The 13,057-nt window shown below is 34.9% G+C and overlaps 3 protein-coding genes across 11 annotated transcripts in view; 2 read left to right on the plus strand and 1 right to left on the minus strand.

Moving 5' to 3' along the window:
- Positions 1-7,857, plus strand: part of sno (strawberry notch) — a 47,140-nt gene extending 39,283 nt beyond the window's left edge. For 4 of the 7 annotated variants that reach the window (XM_065345112.1, XM_065345115.1, XM_065345116.1 and 1 more), the window contains 22 exons: positions 1,210-1,322; positions 1,394-1,481; positions 1,563-1,772; positions 1,842-2,017; positions 2,100-2,264; positions 2,357-2,598; positions 2,668-2,821; positions 2,914-3,074; positions 3,151-3,270; positions 3,336-3,487; positions 3,564-3,737; positions 3,803-4,086; positions 4,173-4,272; positions 4,348-4,512; positions 4,603-4,715; positions 4,782-4,953; positions 5,019-5,243; positions 5,322-5,509; positions 5,579-5,710; positions 5,791-5,912; positions 5,987-6,180; positions 6,256-7,857. In XM_065345112.1, the coding sequence (XP_065201184.1) occupies positions 1,210-1,322; positions 1,394-1,481; positions 1,563-1,772; positions 1,842-2,017; positions 2,100-2,264; positions 2,357-2,598; positions 2,668-2,821; positions 2,914-3,074; positions 3,151-3,270; positions 3,336-3,487; positions 3,564-3,737; positions 3,803-4,086; positions 4,173-4,272; positions 4,348-4,512; positions 4,603-4,715; positions 4,782-4,953; positions 5,019-5,243; positions 5,322-5,509; positions 5,579-5,710; positions 5,791-5,912; positions 5,987-6,180; positions 6,256-6,344 (3,539 nt within the window). In that variant the 3' untranslated portion in view covers positions 6,345-7,857. Of the gene's footprint in view, positions 1-1,119; positions 1,323-1,393; positions 1,482-1,562; positions 1,773-1,841; positions 2,018-2,099; positions 2,265-2,356; positions 2,599-2,667; positions 2,822-2,913; positions 3,075-3,150; positions 3,271-3,335; positions 3,488-3,563; positions 3,738-3,802; positions 4,087-4,172; positions 4,273-4,347; positions 4,513-4,602; positions 4,716-4,781; positions 4,954-5,018; positions 5,244-5,321; positions 5,510-5,578; positions 5,711-5,790; positions 5,913-5,986; positions 6,181-6,255 lie in introns of all 7 variants that reach the window. The other 3 variants (XM_065345111.1, XM_065345113.1, XM_065345117.1) reach the window with 2 other exon arrangements.
- A 321-nt stretch (positions 7,858-8,178) lies between these two features.
- On the minus strand, positions 8,179-9,917 carry LOC135832115 (protein GUCD1). Of its 2 annotated transcripts, none has more exons than XM_065345131.1 (5): positions 9,428-9,917; positions 9,076-9,271; positions 8,879-9,005; positions 8,524-8,803; positions 8,179-8,446 (listed from the first exon to the last, which is right to left on the minus strand). In XM_065345131.1, exons 1-5 carry the CDS (start codon positions 9,441-9,443, stop codon positions 8,388-8,390), a joined length of 678 nt encoding a protein of 225 aa, XP_065201203.1. In that variant the 5' UTR covers positions 9,444-9,917; the 3' UTR covers positions 8,179-8,387. The 2 variants fall into 2 exon arrangements, with proteins under 2 accessions (XP_065201203.1, XP_065201202.1); XM_065345130.1 differs by having other exon boundaries at positions 8,179-8,456; positions 9,428-9,914.
- Positions 9,918-10,144: 227 nt separating this feature from the next.
- Positions 10,145-13,055, plus strand: CCT6 (chaperonin containing TCP1 subunit 6). 2 transcript variants are annotated; one of them, XR_010556275.1, is made up of 13 exons: positions 10,145-10,404; positions 10,508-10,571; positions 10,665-10,799; positions 10,872-11,045; positions 11,118-11,232; positions 11,317-11,416; positions 11,492-11,651; positions 11,733-11,912; positions 11,989-12,136; positions 12,219-12,359; positions 12,441-12,609; positions 12,688-12,833; positions 12,919-13,055. XR_010556275.1 is itself a non-coding variant. In XM_065345121.1 (12 exons), the coding sequence occupies exons 1-12, from the start codon at positions 10,268-10,270 to the stop codon at positions 12,758-12,760; spliced, it is 1,596 nt and encodes a 531-aa protein (XP_065201193.1). In that variant the 5' UTR covers positions 10,145-10,267; the 3' UTR covers positions 12,761-13,055. The 2 variants fall into 2 exon arrangements, 1 of the variants encoding a protein (XP_065201193.1); XM_065345121.1 differs by having other exon boundaries at positions 12,688-13,055.
- Positions 13,056-13,057: the final 2 nt, after the last annotated feature.

Consider the following 13,057-nt stretch of genomic DNA (forward strand, 5'->3'; position numbering starts at 1 on the left):
AGCTTTGCTGTTTTAATCTATCTATGACTTCAACTTACGCTTGAAACGAATAGCATTTAATTCAGCTTATGAACCAAATGTCTTCCTGAAATGAATATGATCATACGTACTTGCTTGATTTTTGTCTAAATTTATTAATTGGTTACCAGCTGCACGTTTCTTTTTGATTGCTAATTTTACATTCGCCGCTTTAAATGCATAGGTAATGTTATGTACATACATGCACACGCTTAATTGATGCTAATATTACTAATCATTTCTTTATTCACAATCAAATCAGATATTCTTCAACTTGAGAAAATGAAACATTGAATTGGTTTACGATTTAATTAAATACATGATTACGTATTTTTTTCGTACTGAATTTCTTTTTCCGTGAATTCAGAATTCAGTATGATATGTTTAATCGTTCAATTACTATTTCAAGAATGAAAATTGCTAAATTATTCCTTTGGTTTTTTGATTCACTCGTGGTTTGCTTGTTAGTTTCATCTTTCACCTCGTCTTCAAAATTAATTCAATTCAATGGATTGGAAGCAAGTCGCGAGTCGTGACTTGAACGTGACTTGCTTTGCTTTTGTTGTGTAGGATCTTTCGTTGCTACTTCTTAGAAACGATCCAGCTCATCAATTCTTTCTGCTTCACTTATTGTCCTTCGTGTTTCTCTGGTAAACCGGTTTCCATTACATTATCCTTTGCCTTCAGCTTCAGAGATTGTTTTCAAAGGATAAAAAAAAACCTCGGAAAACAAAACATAACTGTGTGCTAAAGACATCGGAATTCGGAATACATAGAATAGTTCGAATACTAAAACATGATGAAGGTAGAAAAAAGTTGTCAAATGGAAAAATAACCGTATACAATGAGGCAGGATCGATGAACTTCATGGATTGCTAAGAATAGTAGACATCAAAAAGGCTTTGTTGAAATACTAGTCCTTGTTGTAATGTCTCGCAAATGTTTCACGGGTTTTAAAAGTTCTGTATTTTTTCATGCTGAATTTTTATCATTTGTGTTGTGTTATGTAATGTTATGTTATGTTATGTTATGTTATGTTAATGTTGTATGTCGGTGGCGGTAGTTAAACATCGGGTGGTATGTTGTTTGTATTGGACTTAGGTATGGATATGAGTGGGTTTAGCAATGTTATGAGTGCTATGATGATGTCGCCAAGTTTTCAAGCTGCAATGACTCCGTTCTTGATGTCAGGTAATGGAAATCCGCTGCTGGGTATGCTCGGTTCTGGACAATTTTTTCCAAATTGGACTACCCCTCAATTACCCGCTAAAACCCTGCAAACGTTTTGGGCAATGAATAATAAAGTTAGTAACACGTCGATTCGATTTTAGAGCACGGAAATGAAATTATGTTCATTGATTGTGTGTAATTTCAGGGTAATATGCGAGCCGAAGAAGAAGACGACAACGAAGACGAAGATATGGGCGTAGCTGAAACATACGCTGATTATATGCCTGCGAAATGTAACTCATTTTATGCGTTGATTTTTTAATAACTCTACTCGAGTAATTTTTTCATACATGATTATTTATTTATTCTCATAGTAAAGTTGGGTAAAAAGCATCCTGATCCTGTTGTCGAAACGGCTTCGTTATCTAGTGTCGAACCAACGGAAGTTTGGTATAAATTATCATTACCAGAAGATACGATAAAATCTGGTTCGTTGTCTGCTTTGCAACTTGAAGCTATCACGTATGCTTCGCAACAACACGAACATCTACTTCCAGACGGTTCTAGAGCAGGGTTCTTGATAGGTATGTAATTATGCAATTTTCGTCAATTTTGTGGATTTGTCTTGTTTCAAACGCAAATTTTCGTTTCAGGCGACGGAGCTGGTGTTGGTAAAGGTAGAACGATAGCCGGTTTAATTTTTGAAAATTTTCTCAAAGGTCGCAAAAAAGCTATTTGGGTTTCGGTGTCGAATGACTTGAAATATGACGCCGAGAGAGATCTGAACGATATAGGAGCTAGTAGAATTGAAGTTTTCCCTATGAACAAAGTGCGTTTGCGGCGATATTTTTGTTTTCATGTATATTTTATGTTCTCGTTTTACATGTATGCACTTTGCTTTTTTATCCTAGTTCAAATACGCCAAAATTGCTTCACCAGCGAATGGGAATGTTAAGAAGGGAGTTATATTTTCCACTTACTCAGCTTTAATTGGTGAATCCTCGCAAACTGGCGGTAAATATAAAACTAGACTGAAACAATTGCTGCAGTGGTGCGGAGATGATTTTGACGGCCCAGTATCCTTTTCGTGTGGGAAATTGAATGAAATATGTTGATCTTTTTATATGTTGAACAACTTTGAAATGTATAATCCTTAACAGAATTTTAGATTATATTCGACGAATGTCATCGAGCCAAAAATCTTTGTCCCGTTGGCTCTACCAAACCTACAAAAACTGGCTTGACTGTATTAGAATTGCAGAAGCAATTGCCGAAAGCTAGAGTAGTATATGCATCTGCTACTGGAGCGTCAGAACCGAGGAACATGGCGTATATGACTAGATTAGGAATGTGGGGCGAAGGCTCGCCGTTCCTCGAATTCATGGACTTTATTAATGCAGTTGAAAAGAGGTCAGTTTTTTCGGTGGTTTTTTATACTTTTTCGTCATAAATAGGCGATAACATTCGATGTTGTTTCAGGGGAGTTGGTGCAATGGAAATCGTAGCTATGGATATGAAATTACGTGGTATGTACATCGCAAGACAGCTGAGTTTTCACGGAGTGTCTTTCAAAATCGAAGACGTTCCTTTGAATAAAGAATTCATAAAGATGTACGACGATTCTGTAAAATTGGTTCGTATTTCAATATTTTTGTGAGTGTTTCGTACTCCGGTGTTCTTGTATCGAGTCCAGTTCTATTTTTTTTTTTTTTTTTTTTTTTTTAGTGGGTAGAAGCTATGCAGAAGTTCCAAGAAGCTGCTGAGTTGATTGATGCCGAAAGTCGAATGAAGAAAACAATGTGGGGTCAATTTTGGTCCGCCCATCAACGATTTTTCAAATATTTATGCATTGCTTCCAAAGTTCGCCATGCTGTTGATGTAGCTCGGTACAGAATCACTCCAACTTTATCATGTCATGTTGCAATTAGGATATCTTTCAGTTTTTCCATTATCGTTTTACAGGGAAGCTATTAAATGCGGTAAGTGCGTCGTGATTGGATTACAGTCGACAGGAGAAGCTCGAACTCTAGAACAACTTGAAAGAGATGATGGTGAATTATCAGATTTCGTTTCTACAGCTAAGTAAGTAAAACAACAAAGGCTTTGTCTACTATGGAGAGAAAAACTATGAACAATTCACTTTTCAGGGGAGTTCTACAATCATTGGTGGAGAAGCATTTCCCGGCTCCAGATCGAAATCGTATTCATCGTCTATTAGGAATTGACACGAAAAAGTTGAAACAAGAAAATGGTAATGCGAATAATGAAGCTGGTAGCTCAGCCGGTAAAAGGAAATCCGGTAAGGATTACGATCTCGGTTTCATTTAATGAAATTTGTTTGTGGAGTGTTCTGAAATTTTTGTCATTTTATATAGCGAGACAAGCTGCTGTTAAAGTCAAAAGACGTAAAGATTCTAGCGAATCTGATTCGGAATTGAACTCAGATGATTCGGACTTCAAAGTATCCAATTCAGATTCGGGCAGTGATGAACCGTCCGAAGCCAGCGAACCCGATGACAGCAGTGATTTTTCTGATACTGATTCTGATGGTAAAATTTTAGATTCGGTTTTGGAAGCGTTTTGAGTCGCTAATTGAGTTCATGTTTGTTTTTAGATCTGTTATGGGGAAACACTAATACTAAAAAAGGCGCTAAAAAGAAGAAAGCTCCGAAAAAGCCCACTCAGCAAGATAAAATCGATATGTTGGTTATGGGTAAAAGTTTCAAAGGTAAAGGAAAAGTTGAATCTACTGTTCCCCCTCCCAAAGATGCAGTCGAACGCGCTTGTAGTATGAAAGAAGAATTACTGGAACAGATCGAGAGCATTGGAGAACGACTACCACCGAATACTCTTGACCAATTGATCGATGAATTGGGAGGTCCTGAAAACGTAGCTGAGGTAAATTCGTTGTGAAATATATCTCGGTTTGGTTAGTATTCATTTCCAACATGCATATTAATCCTGCGATTATTAACCGTCGTTAGATGACTGGACGTAAAGGAAGAGTCGTTCAAACCGATGCTGGTATTCAGTACGAATCGCGATCAGAAATAGATATTCCTTTAGAAACGTTGAATCTTACTGGTGAGCAGATCTGCCTGTTGCTCGAAACAATCTGTCCGATTAATATTTTACATTTACCATAATATTACATTGCAGAAAAACAAAGATTTATGGATGGCGAAAAAGATGTTGCTATTATTTCGGAAGCGGCCAGTTCGGGTATTTCTCTGCAGAGCGATCGTCGGGCTAAAAATCAGCGCCGCCGTGTTCATATCACGCTAGAACTTCCTTGGAGTGCAGATAGAGCCATTCAGCAATTTGGTACAAACAATCTTATGTCTTATCAAAATTTTTTGTTTTAAGAATGCGCTTATGAAGTTGAGTTTTTTATTTTTCATCTCTTCTGAAAAGGTCGAACGCACAGAAGTAATCAAGTGAACGCCCCGGAGTATATATTTTTAATTTCTGATCTTGCCGGCGAAAGAAGATTTGCCTCGATTGTTGCCAAACGACTTGAAAGTTTGGTGAGTATGAATTGAGGGTGTGTCTGATTACGTTGGAATTTGTTTTGGAACATGATAATTTTTCAGGGAGCTTTAACTCACGGCGATCGTCGAGCCACTGAAACAAGAGATTTGTCTCGTTTTAATATCGATAATAAGTACGGCCGATCCGCTCTTGAAGCCATCATGAGAGCGATTATGGGTTATGAAGCACCCATTGTTCCTCCGCCGAAGGATTACAAAGGAGATTTCTTCAAAGGTTTATTGAACTCTAGTTGTTGTGCATCCGTCTAGAATAGTACTGACGATATTTTTTTATTTCAGACGTTGCGGGTGCTCTTGTGGGAGTTGGTTTAATAGTGAATAGTGAAACGACGCCGGGTGTCTTATCTCTAGATAAAGATTACAACAACATGAGCAAATTTTTGAATCGAATTTTAGGCATGCCCGTCGATCTGCAAAACAGACTTTTTAAATACTTCACCGATACGTTACAAGCTATCATAACACAAGCTAAGAAGTCCGGTCGATTCGATTTAGGAATTTTAGGCAAGTACTCTCTGTAAATTTTTATCTATCATAAAGTGAACGCATGGTTCTCAATGTAGCGTATTTTGAAACGTTTAGATTTGGGTTCGGCTGGGGAAAATGTAAAACAGGTGAAAATGTATTCGTTTTTACGAAAACATACCACTGGTGTGGCGACCACTCAATTACATATCGTTCAAGTAGAAAGAGGCATGTCGTGGGACGAAGCTTTCGAAAAATGGTCCGAATTATCTGGACCTAAAGAAGGATTTTATCTCTCTCATCAGGTAAAACAATACTTCCAGATGATTCATGTGTGTGGCGTTGTTTATTATTTATCGATGTATATTCCGTAGATTCGTAACAATAAGCCGACTGCAATACTAGCTGTTGCTTCGGAAAAAGACAAATTAGGGAAGAAAGGTTCCGGCGAAGGAGTGAATAAAAAAGATTTGTATACCCTTTATCGACCGAATACTGGTTTGCAGGTAAATTTTTGGTATTATTATATGTATGTTGCGTAATATGTTCGTTCACTCAAGTTAATGTTTCGATGCTTTGTTTTTAGTTGAGACAAGAAACACTCGCTGAAATGGAAAAGAAGTATAAAAAAGTAGAGGCTTCTGAAGCTGAAAAACATTGGAAAGAGCAATATACCACATCAGAAAACACGTGTTCTCACGCTTATTGGTACGAAATTATTATAGATGAAAATCATGATGTGAACTGTTTTCAATTTAATTTCATTTATACTTTAATTTTAGGCGCGGAAATTGTAAAAATGTCACGTTAGGTAATGACTGCGAAGTAGGTTTGAGAAGACGTACGTATAACGTTGTTTCCGGTTCGGTATTGAGTGTATGGGGTCGTGTGGAAGCTGTATTGGCTCAAAAAACTGGCCATGGTTCTAAAATGCAAGTGGTGCGTTTGAAAACCGCCAACGGTCTTAAAATTGTCGGTGAGTATTGCAACTAGGAAATGATGTTTGAAATACGAGATTTGTCATTTTTATCAATTTGTTTTCTGTTTACAGGAACATTAATTCCAAATAGTTGCGTAGAACCGCTGAGAGAAGCTTTAGCGTCGGATGCTGAAAAAACATCGGAAGAAAGCTTCACCTAAGATAGTTTATTAGCCAGCCTATTTAATGTAAATATTTACCTCGTCGTAACTGTTTTATTTAAACTGATGATATATTTCTGTCGGTGGAATTACAAGACGCACCAATAAATTTTTACTTTATGAAAAAATTAGTTACCTTAGTTTCTGCACAGGTATTTGTTCAACGTTTCTGTTTTTTCTTTTTCTTTCTTTGTTTATTTTTTTGTGTGTCTTTCATTGAAATTTTTTTTTAATTATTGCTTATTAGCGTTAAATAACTATTTTTTCGTAGTTTTGATTTTCATAACTTATAATGATGGTTACTTTCATGTTTCTTTTGTGTGTTTACTTGCATTTAATTTTTACATTTCATTTGCGTTACTTTTTTTTTTAGTTATTGGTACGTTGATTTGTTAATTAAGAACCGATATGTGTGTTGAAAAAATTTACGTATTAATTCATCGCGAAGTTTCACATGTTTATGTTCTATGCAGAAACTGAGAATTGACATTTATAAGGATTTTTCTTATTTTTGAATTATTTTCTTGTAGTGCCTGATGTGAATTTTGTTCATTTATTTTATAAAGGGCGTCTAACGAAAATCAGATCTCTCGTTATTTTAGTAGAATTATCGTTCATGTACCTTGATGATGAATGATGAATTCGTCTCGTATGGTACTTAACTGGAAGGCTTTCTGTTATAAAACTGGTGTTTTGGTATGTTCGGTGGTCGAGTAAACAGGTTCGTCTACTGAGATGATTGGCTGAACATATATTAAAAATGTAATACCAGTTTCATGACTAGATTTTTTTTGTTATGCTAAGTGTCTTTAGTTGTATCAGAATTATGCTTTTGTTCTTTATTTTGAACGTATGTGAATAGATTCTATGCTTCGCTGCATGAATATGTAGCTTCTTTGTTTTTTAAAATTATTATTAAGTACTGATTAACGTGAATTTGCAACTTGAACATTTTTTTTTTCAAAATGATTGATTTTTTTAACGCACATAAAATTTAAAATCCCGTCTCGCATTTCTCACTCAGTAAAACTGCGAGCGGCTTATTATTTAAGCGTTCTGTGTTACAAAACTGAAACAGTTTTCATGTCGTGTGTATTATTCCTAGTTTAATTACTTACCGATAAATTTTCGCAATTTTGGCATTGATATTGTGCTATTCACATTTTCACGTGTTTGAGCTGATCTGACCTGTACGCGTAGGGCTGCTACACGAACGAGAATTATTTTTTTTATCAGCATTTGTGGAAAAATTAAGCTTGTAAACGCAGAAGCCGTACCTAGACATATCTCGCAAGTTTAATGAGTTTATGTATATTGCATTAATTCTGTTTCAGTTTTTCTGTGTAAAATTTTAGCATTATTTTGTTAAGCTTATTTTTGTAATTCGTCCCTTTATTTGAAGCTTAAAAGCAAAATTGAAAAATGTTTGTTCCTTACTTAATTATAATCGGTTTTTATTAAAATTTCGATGTATGTGATTTTATGTAATTTTACAATATAAAATGTACTTGAATTAGTGTTCATCTTGAATCACGTTTCTGATGAGAGTTACTGATATTATATGATTGTATTTATAGGGTACTGTACATTGGGTATGATCGACGTCAGCCATTTTGGTTGTCTCGCGTCGTTGTGTACATTCATCGATAGTAAATGTTGTATAAGTGTGAGTAAGTCTCACCTACACTTATACCACGACGTGAGACAACCAAAATGACTGACGTCGATCATACCCATTATACAGTACCCTAGTATTTACATCCCAAACCCCACATACGAAAATGTTTTGATGAAAAGTTTTGCTGACGTCGAACGAAAAAAAGTTACACCTAGATCAAGTGTTAATGAATAGAAATTTTTTACGTATAAAATACAACAGCATTTAAAAAACTATTCTCAAAAATAACAATAATACGCAGATCTTGAAACATGTAAATATAAAAAAATTGAACATATCGTAAAAAAGTACACCACACGTTCAATAAAATGGTAAGGAAATGAAGAAATGTAAGTTCCGCCGTGAGTGAGCTCAGAAGATTAGTATCACGTCGTCATCAGTTCCAAAACTATGCCTTGCCGAGTCAAATTGCGTGAATGACATTCTGCAAACATCTAAAGACAAATCTATTTAATGCATCGTGAAATAAAAGGCATTACTTTCAGAATAAACGATTCTTACCGTGATTTCCTGATGGGTTTTTGTATAAAATATCGTTGGTGAGAAACGAATACCCAACAATAACTACATAATGGCCTTGATACGGTAACGTAACAGAAGATACGGAGTCCCCCTTTTTATTGCAAACGTCACAAGTCAATAAATTGGCATTCGTGAGCACAATTATTGGACCACAATCGGATAAATGATGAATTAGTTTGGATATGTGAAGAATTTTCACGACTATCGAAATACCATTTCTTTTGGCATTTTCAAATTTCTTATTCACTCGAGTTTCGTCCTGAAAGAGAAATGTAATGGTTTTATTTTCGAGTAATACATTTTTTGAAAAGGAAAACAGTTGATACTTTCTCACATTTGGTAACAGGCTATTGTAATATCTATGCTGATAATATATTGGACATATACCAATAGTAGAAGTATAATATTTAAACTTCAAATCGAATTTCTTCAATAGATAGGCTAAATCAATAGTCCAGGTGCTGTAAAAATTAGAGTGGTTAGGAATTTCTAATTTTTCGGAATTAGTATTGAAAATATAAATCAACTGACTTAAATTCGATTCCTTCTTCGGTGATGATGTCTTCCTTATGTTTATTAAAATATGCCAATTTATCATCAGACAAAACCATTGCAATACAAGATATTCCACAATCCCAATTATTTTGTTGTATTGTTAGCCGTAATGGAATGGTGATGCAGACAATGGGAACAGTGCTGTAATCACTATCCTCTTCGTTTTCTTCAGCTGTAAAAATTTGAACATACATGATTGGAATAGATGAAATATTAGTAGAATCAAACGTGAAATTTACAGGCCTAGGCTACATATTAATAATTGATTCTATTTTATACGCTGTTACGCGGTAAATTTTAACGATGAATGATAGGAATCTTTATTTACCTAAAACCTGTTGCATATTGAATGAGAAGATCAATGCACATCACTTTTTACCCGATAAAACAACTGCATAAATGAACACTTCAGAAACACTACTTTTGGTTAGACGAACAATTCATATAAAAAATATTCGATCAGCACCAAATTCTCCATATTACTTCTTATCCTATCATGTACCAGTAGTGATCGTATTCATGAAAATTCATCAGATATTGTCGGATATTGTGAAGTTGTTTAGCTCTTAGGTTCAGGTAATTAGATCGGACCATTCTAGAGGGTATTCATTTTCAAAATGATGGGTTCAATGTTTCAGGATGGTAGTACTATAATAAACGGATTGAAGACGAAAAAAATGGAAAACTACAAGGATATTATTACGTTGGTGTAAATTGGGAATTTATTATTGGAATAAATTTACTCATTACAACTAATTAAATTAAAACTTCAAATTTTTCTCTACGTTATCACATTTTCTTACCTTATCAATGCGGTATAAAAAATAAAATAGTAAATATAAGATCAGAGCGCGATCTACTTTGAAGTTCGAAAGCTTTGTAAAGTTAAAGTTGATATGTATAGTGTAGTCCACGTATAAAACCCTTAAGGTGAGGAGTTTCAATCGCCACCAAAGTGTTCAATCCATGAGCGATACCTACATTAAAAAAATAAATGGCTGGTTTCAGAATCAGATCTCAAATGCCAAAAACAAGAATTTTTGTTTTGATTGAGATCGGCCATACCGTGGTAATTTTTAATGCAGAACACGTTCGGAAAGTAATTTAAATTTTTGAGAAGCATTCGATTCAATTTTAGTCCAAAAATTGTGCGAAATATTGTTTTACAATGGCTGCAATCAGTTTATTAAATCCCAAAGCTGAATTCGCTCGAGCGGCTCAAGCCTTAGCTGTAAATATTTCAGCTGCTAAGGGTATCCAAGATGTAATGAAGACAAATTTGGGCCCCAAAGGAACAATGAAAATGTTCGTATCGTTTTAGTAGCTAATTTAATCATTAAACTTTCAACTCTTAATACGCAACTATAAAGTTTTACTGACATGATTTCGTTTTACGTTGAACTTTTAGGTTGGTATCGGGAGCCGGAGATATCAAAATCACTAAGGATGGTAATGTGTTGCTTCATGAAATGGTAACTTACTGTCATTTATCTAATTTAAAATGAGATGTTTAGGTGATTTTTTTGACCGTATGTTTGATTCATTGATGATAAAATTTTTCGTAGCAAATTCAACATCCAACTGCTTCTTTAATCGCTCGAGCATCGACTGCTCAAGATGATACAACCGGTGACGGAACTACTTCAACAGTACTCACGATCGGTGAAATTTTGAAGCAGTCGGATATTTATATCGCTGAAGTAAGTCATATGATTGTAATCATCACAAAGTTGATGTGATTGGTACTGAGTACTAACGCAGTGATTTTTCAGGGTTTACATCCCCGGGTTATAACCGATGGTTTGAATGAAGCTAAAAAGAAAGCATTAGAAGTTTTGGAAAACATTAAAATCCCAGTAGAAAACGACAGGGAAAAGTTATTAGCTATTGCGAGAACTTCATTACGAACCAAAGTTCATCACAAAATAGCGAATATATTAACCGAAGTGAGTATAATTGTTATGAAGTAAAGAGATTCTAGCTGCATTTTCTTCAAGTTAATTTATTCGCTGTTTTAGATTTGCGTGGATGCTATCCTCGCTATTCAAACTATTGGAAAAGAAGTAGATCTCCATATGATCGAGATCATGGAAATGCAACATAAAACGGCCACAGAAACGTCTCTCGTGAAAGGTATGTTTTTTGAGTCCCCCAAGTACCTACATTTATAGTTTTCGAATAGCATTTTCTCGGTTTTTATGAGTTTTCTTTCTCTAGGTCTGGTCCTTGATCACGGAGCTAGGCATCCAGATATGCCCAAAAAAGTTACAAACGCGTATATTCTTACCTGCAATGTTAGTCTTGAATATGAAAAGAGGTAAAAGTTTCCTAGAATTATTCTTTGAAGGAGGTATTTATATTGTGCTAACTCCGGCCATCTATTCATTTTTAGCGAAGTGAATGCAGGATTTTTCTACAAAAGTGCTGAAGAGCGTGAAAAATTAGTAGCTGCTGAACGTAAATTCATCGAACAACGTGTTTTAAAAGTAATTGAATTGAAGAAGAAAGTTTGCGATAACACGGATAAATCTTTTGTGCTTATCAACCAAAAGGTACATGTTTGAAATATTGTTTCTTCGTGCGGTTTTAGATTGCTTTAAAAAATGAATTTAATCCATATTTTTGTTGTTCAGGGTATAGATCCTCTATCCTTGGACATGTTAGCTAGGGAAGGTATTATAGGAATACGAAGAGCTAAGAGGAGAAATATGGAGCGATTAGCTCTCGCTTGTGGTGGCGTCGCCGTAAATAGTTTCGATGACTTGAACGAACAATGTTTAGGATTCACTGGATTAGTTTACGAATACGTTTTAGTATGTACACTTCCTTTTGTTTTAGTTGTGCGCTAACAAATTATTTAATAATTTTAATCTTCCTCTTTTTTTGTAGGGTGAAAACAAATACACGTTTGTCGAAGAATGCAAAAATCCTCAAAGTGTCACGATATTGATTAAGGGACCCAACAAATATACCATTAATCAAATTAAAGATGCCGTTCGAGATGGTCTTCGCGCTATTAAAAATTGTCTCGATGACGGTGGGCAGTTTTTCATTTATTATGAAAGCTCGTTTTCAATATTCCAATTTTTCATCGACCTTTTTTTTTTTTTTTTGAATAGGATGCTTGGTTCCCGGCGCTGGTGCTTACGAGTTGGCTGCTTCTCAAGAGCTTTTCAAATTCAAAGACACAGTGAAAGGAAAATCACGTCTTGGCATTCAAGCATTTGCCGAAGCTATTTTAGTTATTCCGAAAACTATAGGTAACTAACGGAAATATAAATTTAAATATGTAGATGAATCGGTGTTCATTTCACTAAAATTATATTCGTCGAATTTGATAGCGATCAATAGTGGATTCGATGCCCAAGATACCATTGTCAAGTTACAAGAAGAAGCCAGAAGTAGTAAAAATCCAGTCGGCTTGGACATCAATACAGGCGAACCTTTGAATCCAATCGAAGCTGGCATCTATGATAATTATATCGTAAAGAAACAAATTATTAATTCGTGGTAAGTACTCGAATAAACTGCGGTAATTTCTTTTAAATCAAATAGATAATTTTATTTGGTGACTTGATTTTTTTTCAGCACTGTGATAGCGAGTAATTTATTGCTCGTTGACGAAATAATGCGTGCTGGTCTGTCCTCGCTGAAAGGTTAAATTCCTTATATACTCCTACTGCGATTTTTCTAAATTTTTTGTCCATTTGCGCCTTATAAGAAGTGCCTGAGAAGTATGATTAATCATTTCTGTATTATACGATAAAATTTTGGCATATAAATTGCACGAAATATTCATTTCTGTTACTTCCATTTTAGTACAAGAAGCACTAATTGTCATATTCGGTTTTGTCGCGGATTAACATATAAAGCCTTTTCTAAATATTATAACTCGTAATGTAATTTTTATAATTTGTTAAATTATGGAAAACTCTTAATAAAATCTAATTTTCTTACG

The sequence above is a fragment of the Planococcus citri genome, chromosome 1 (assembly GCF_950023065.1).
Source record: "Planococcus citri chromosome 1, ihPlaCitr1.1, whole genome shotgun sequence".
Classification (NCBI taxonomy): Eukaryota; Metazoa; Arthropoda; class Insecta; order Hemiptera; family Pseudococcidae; genus Planococcus; species Planococcus citri.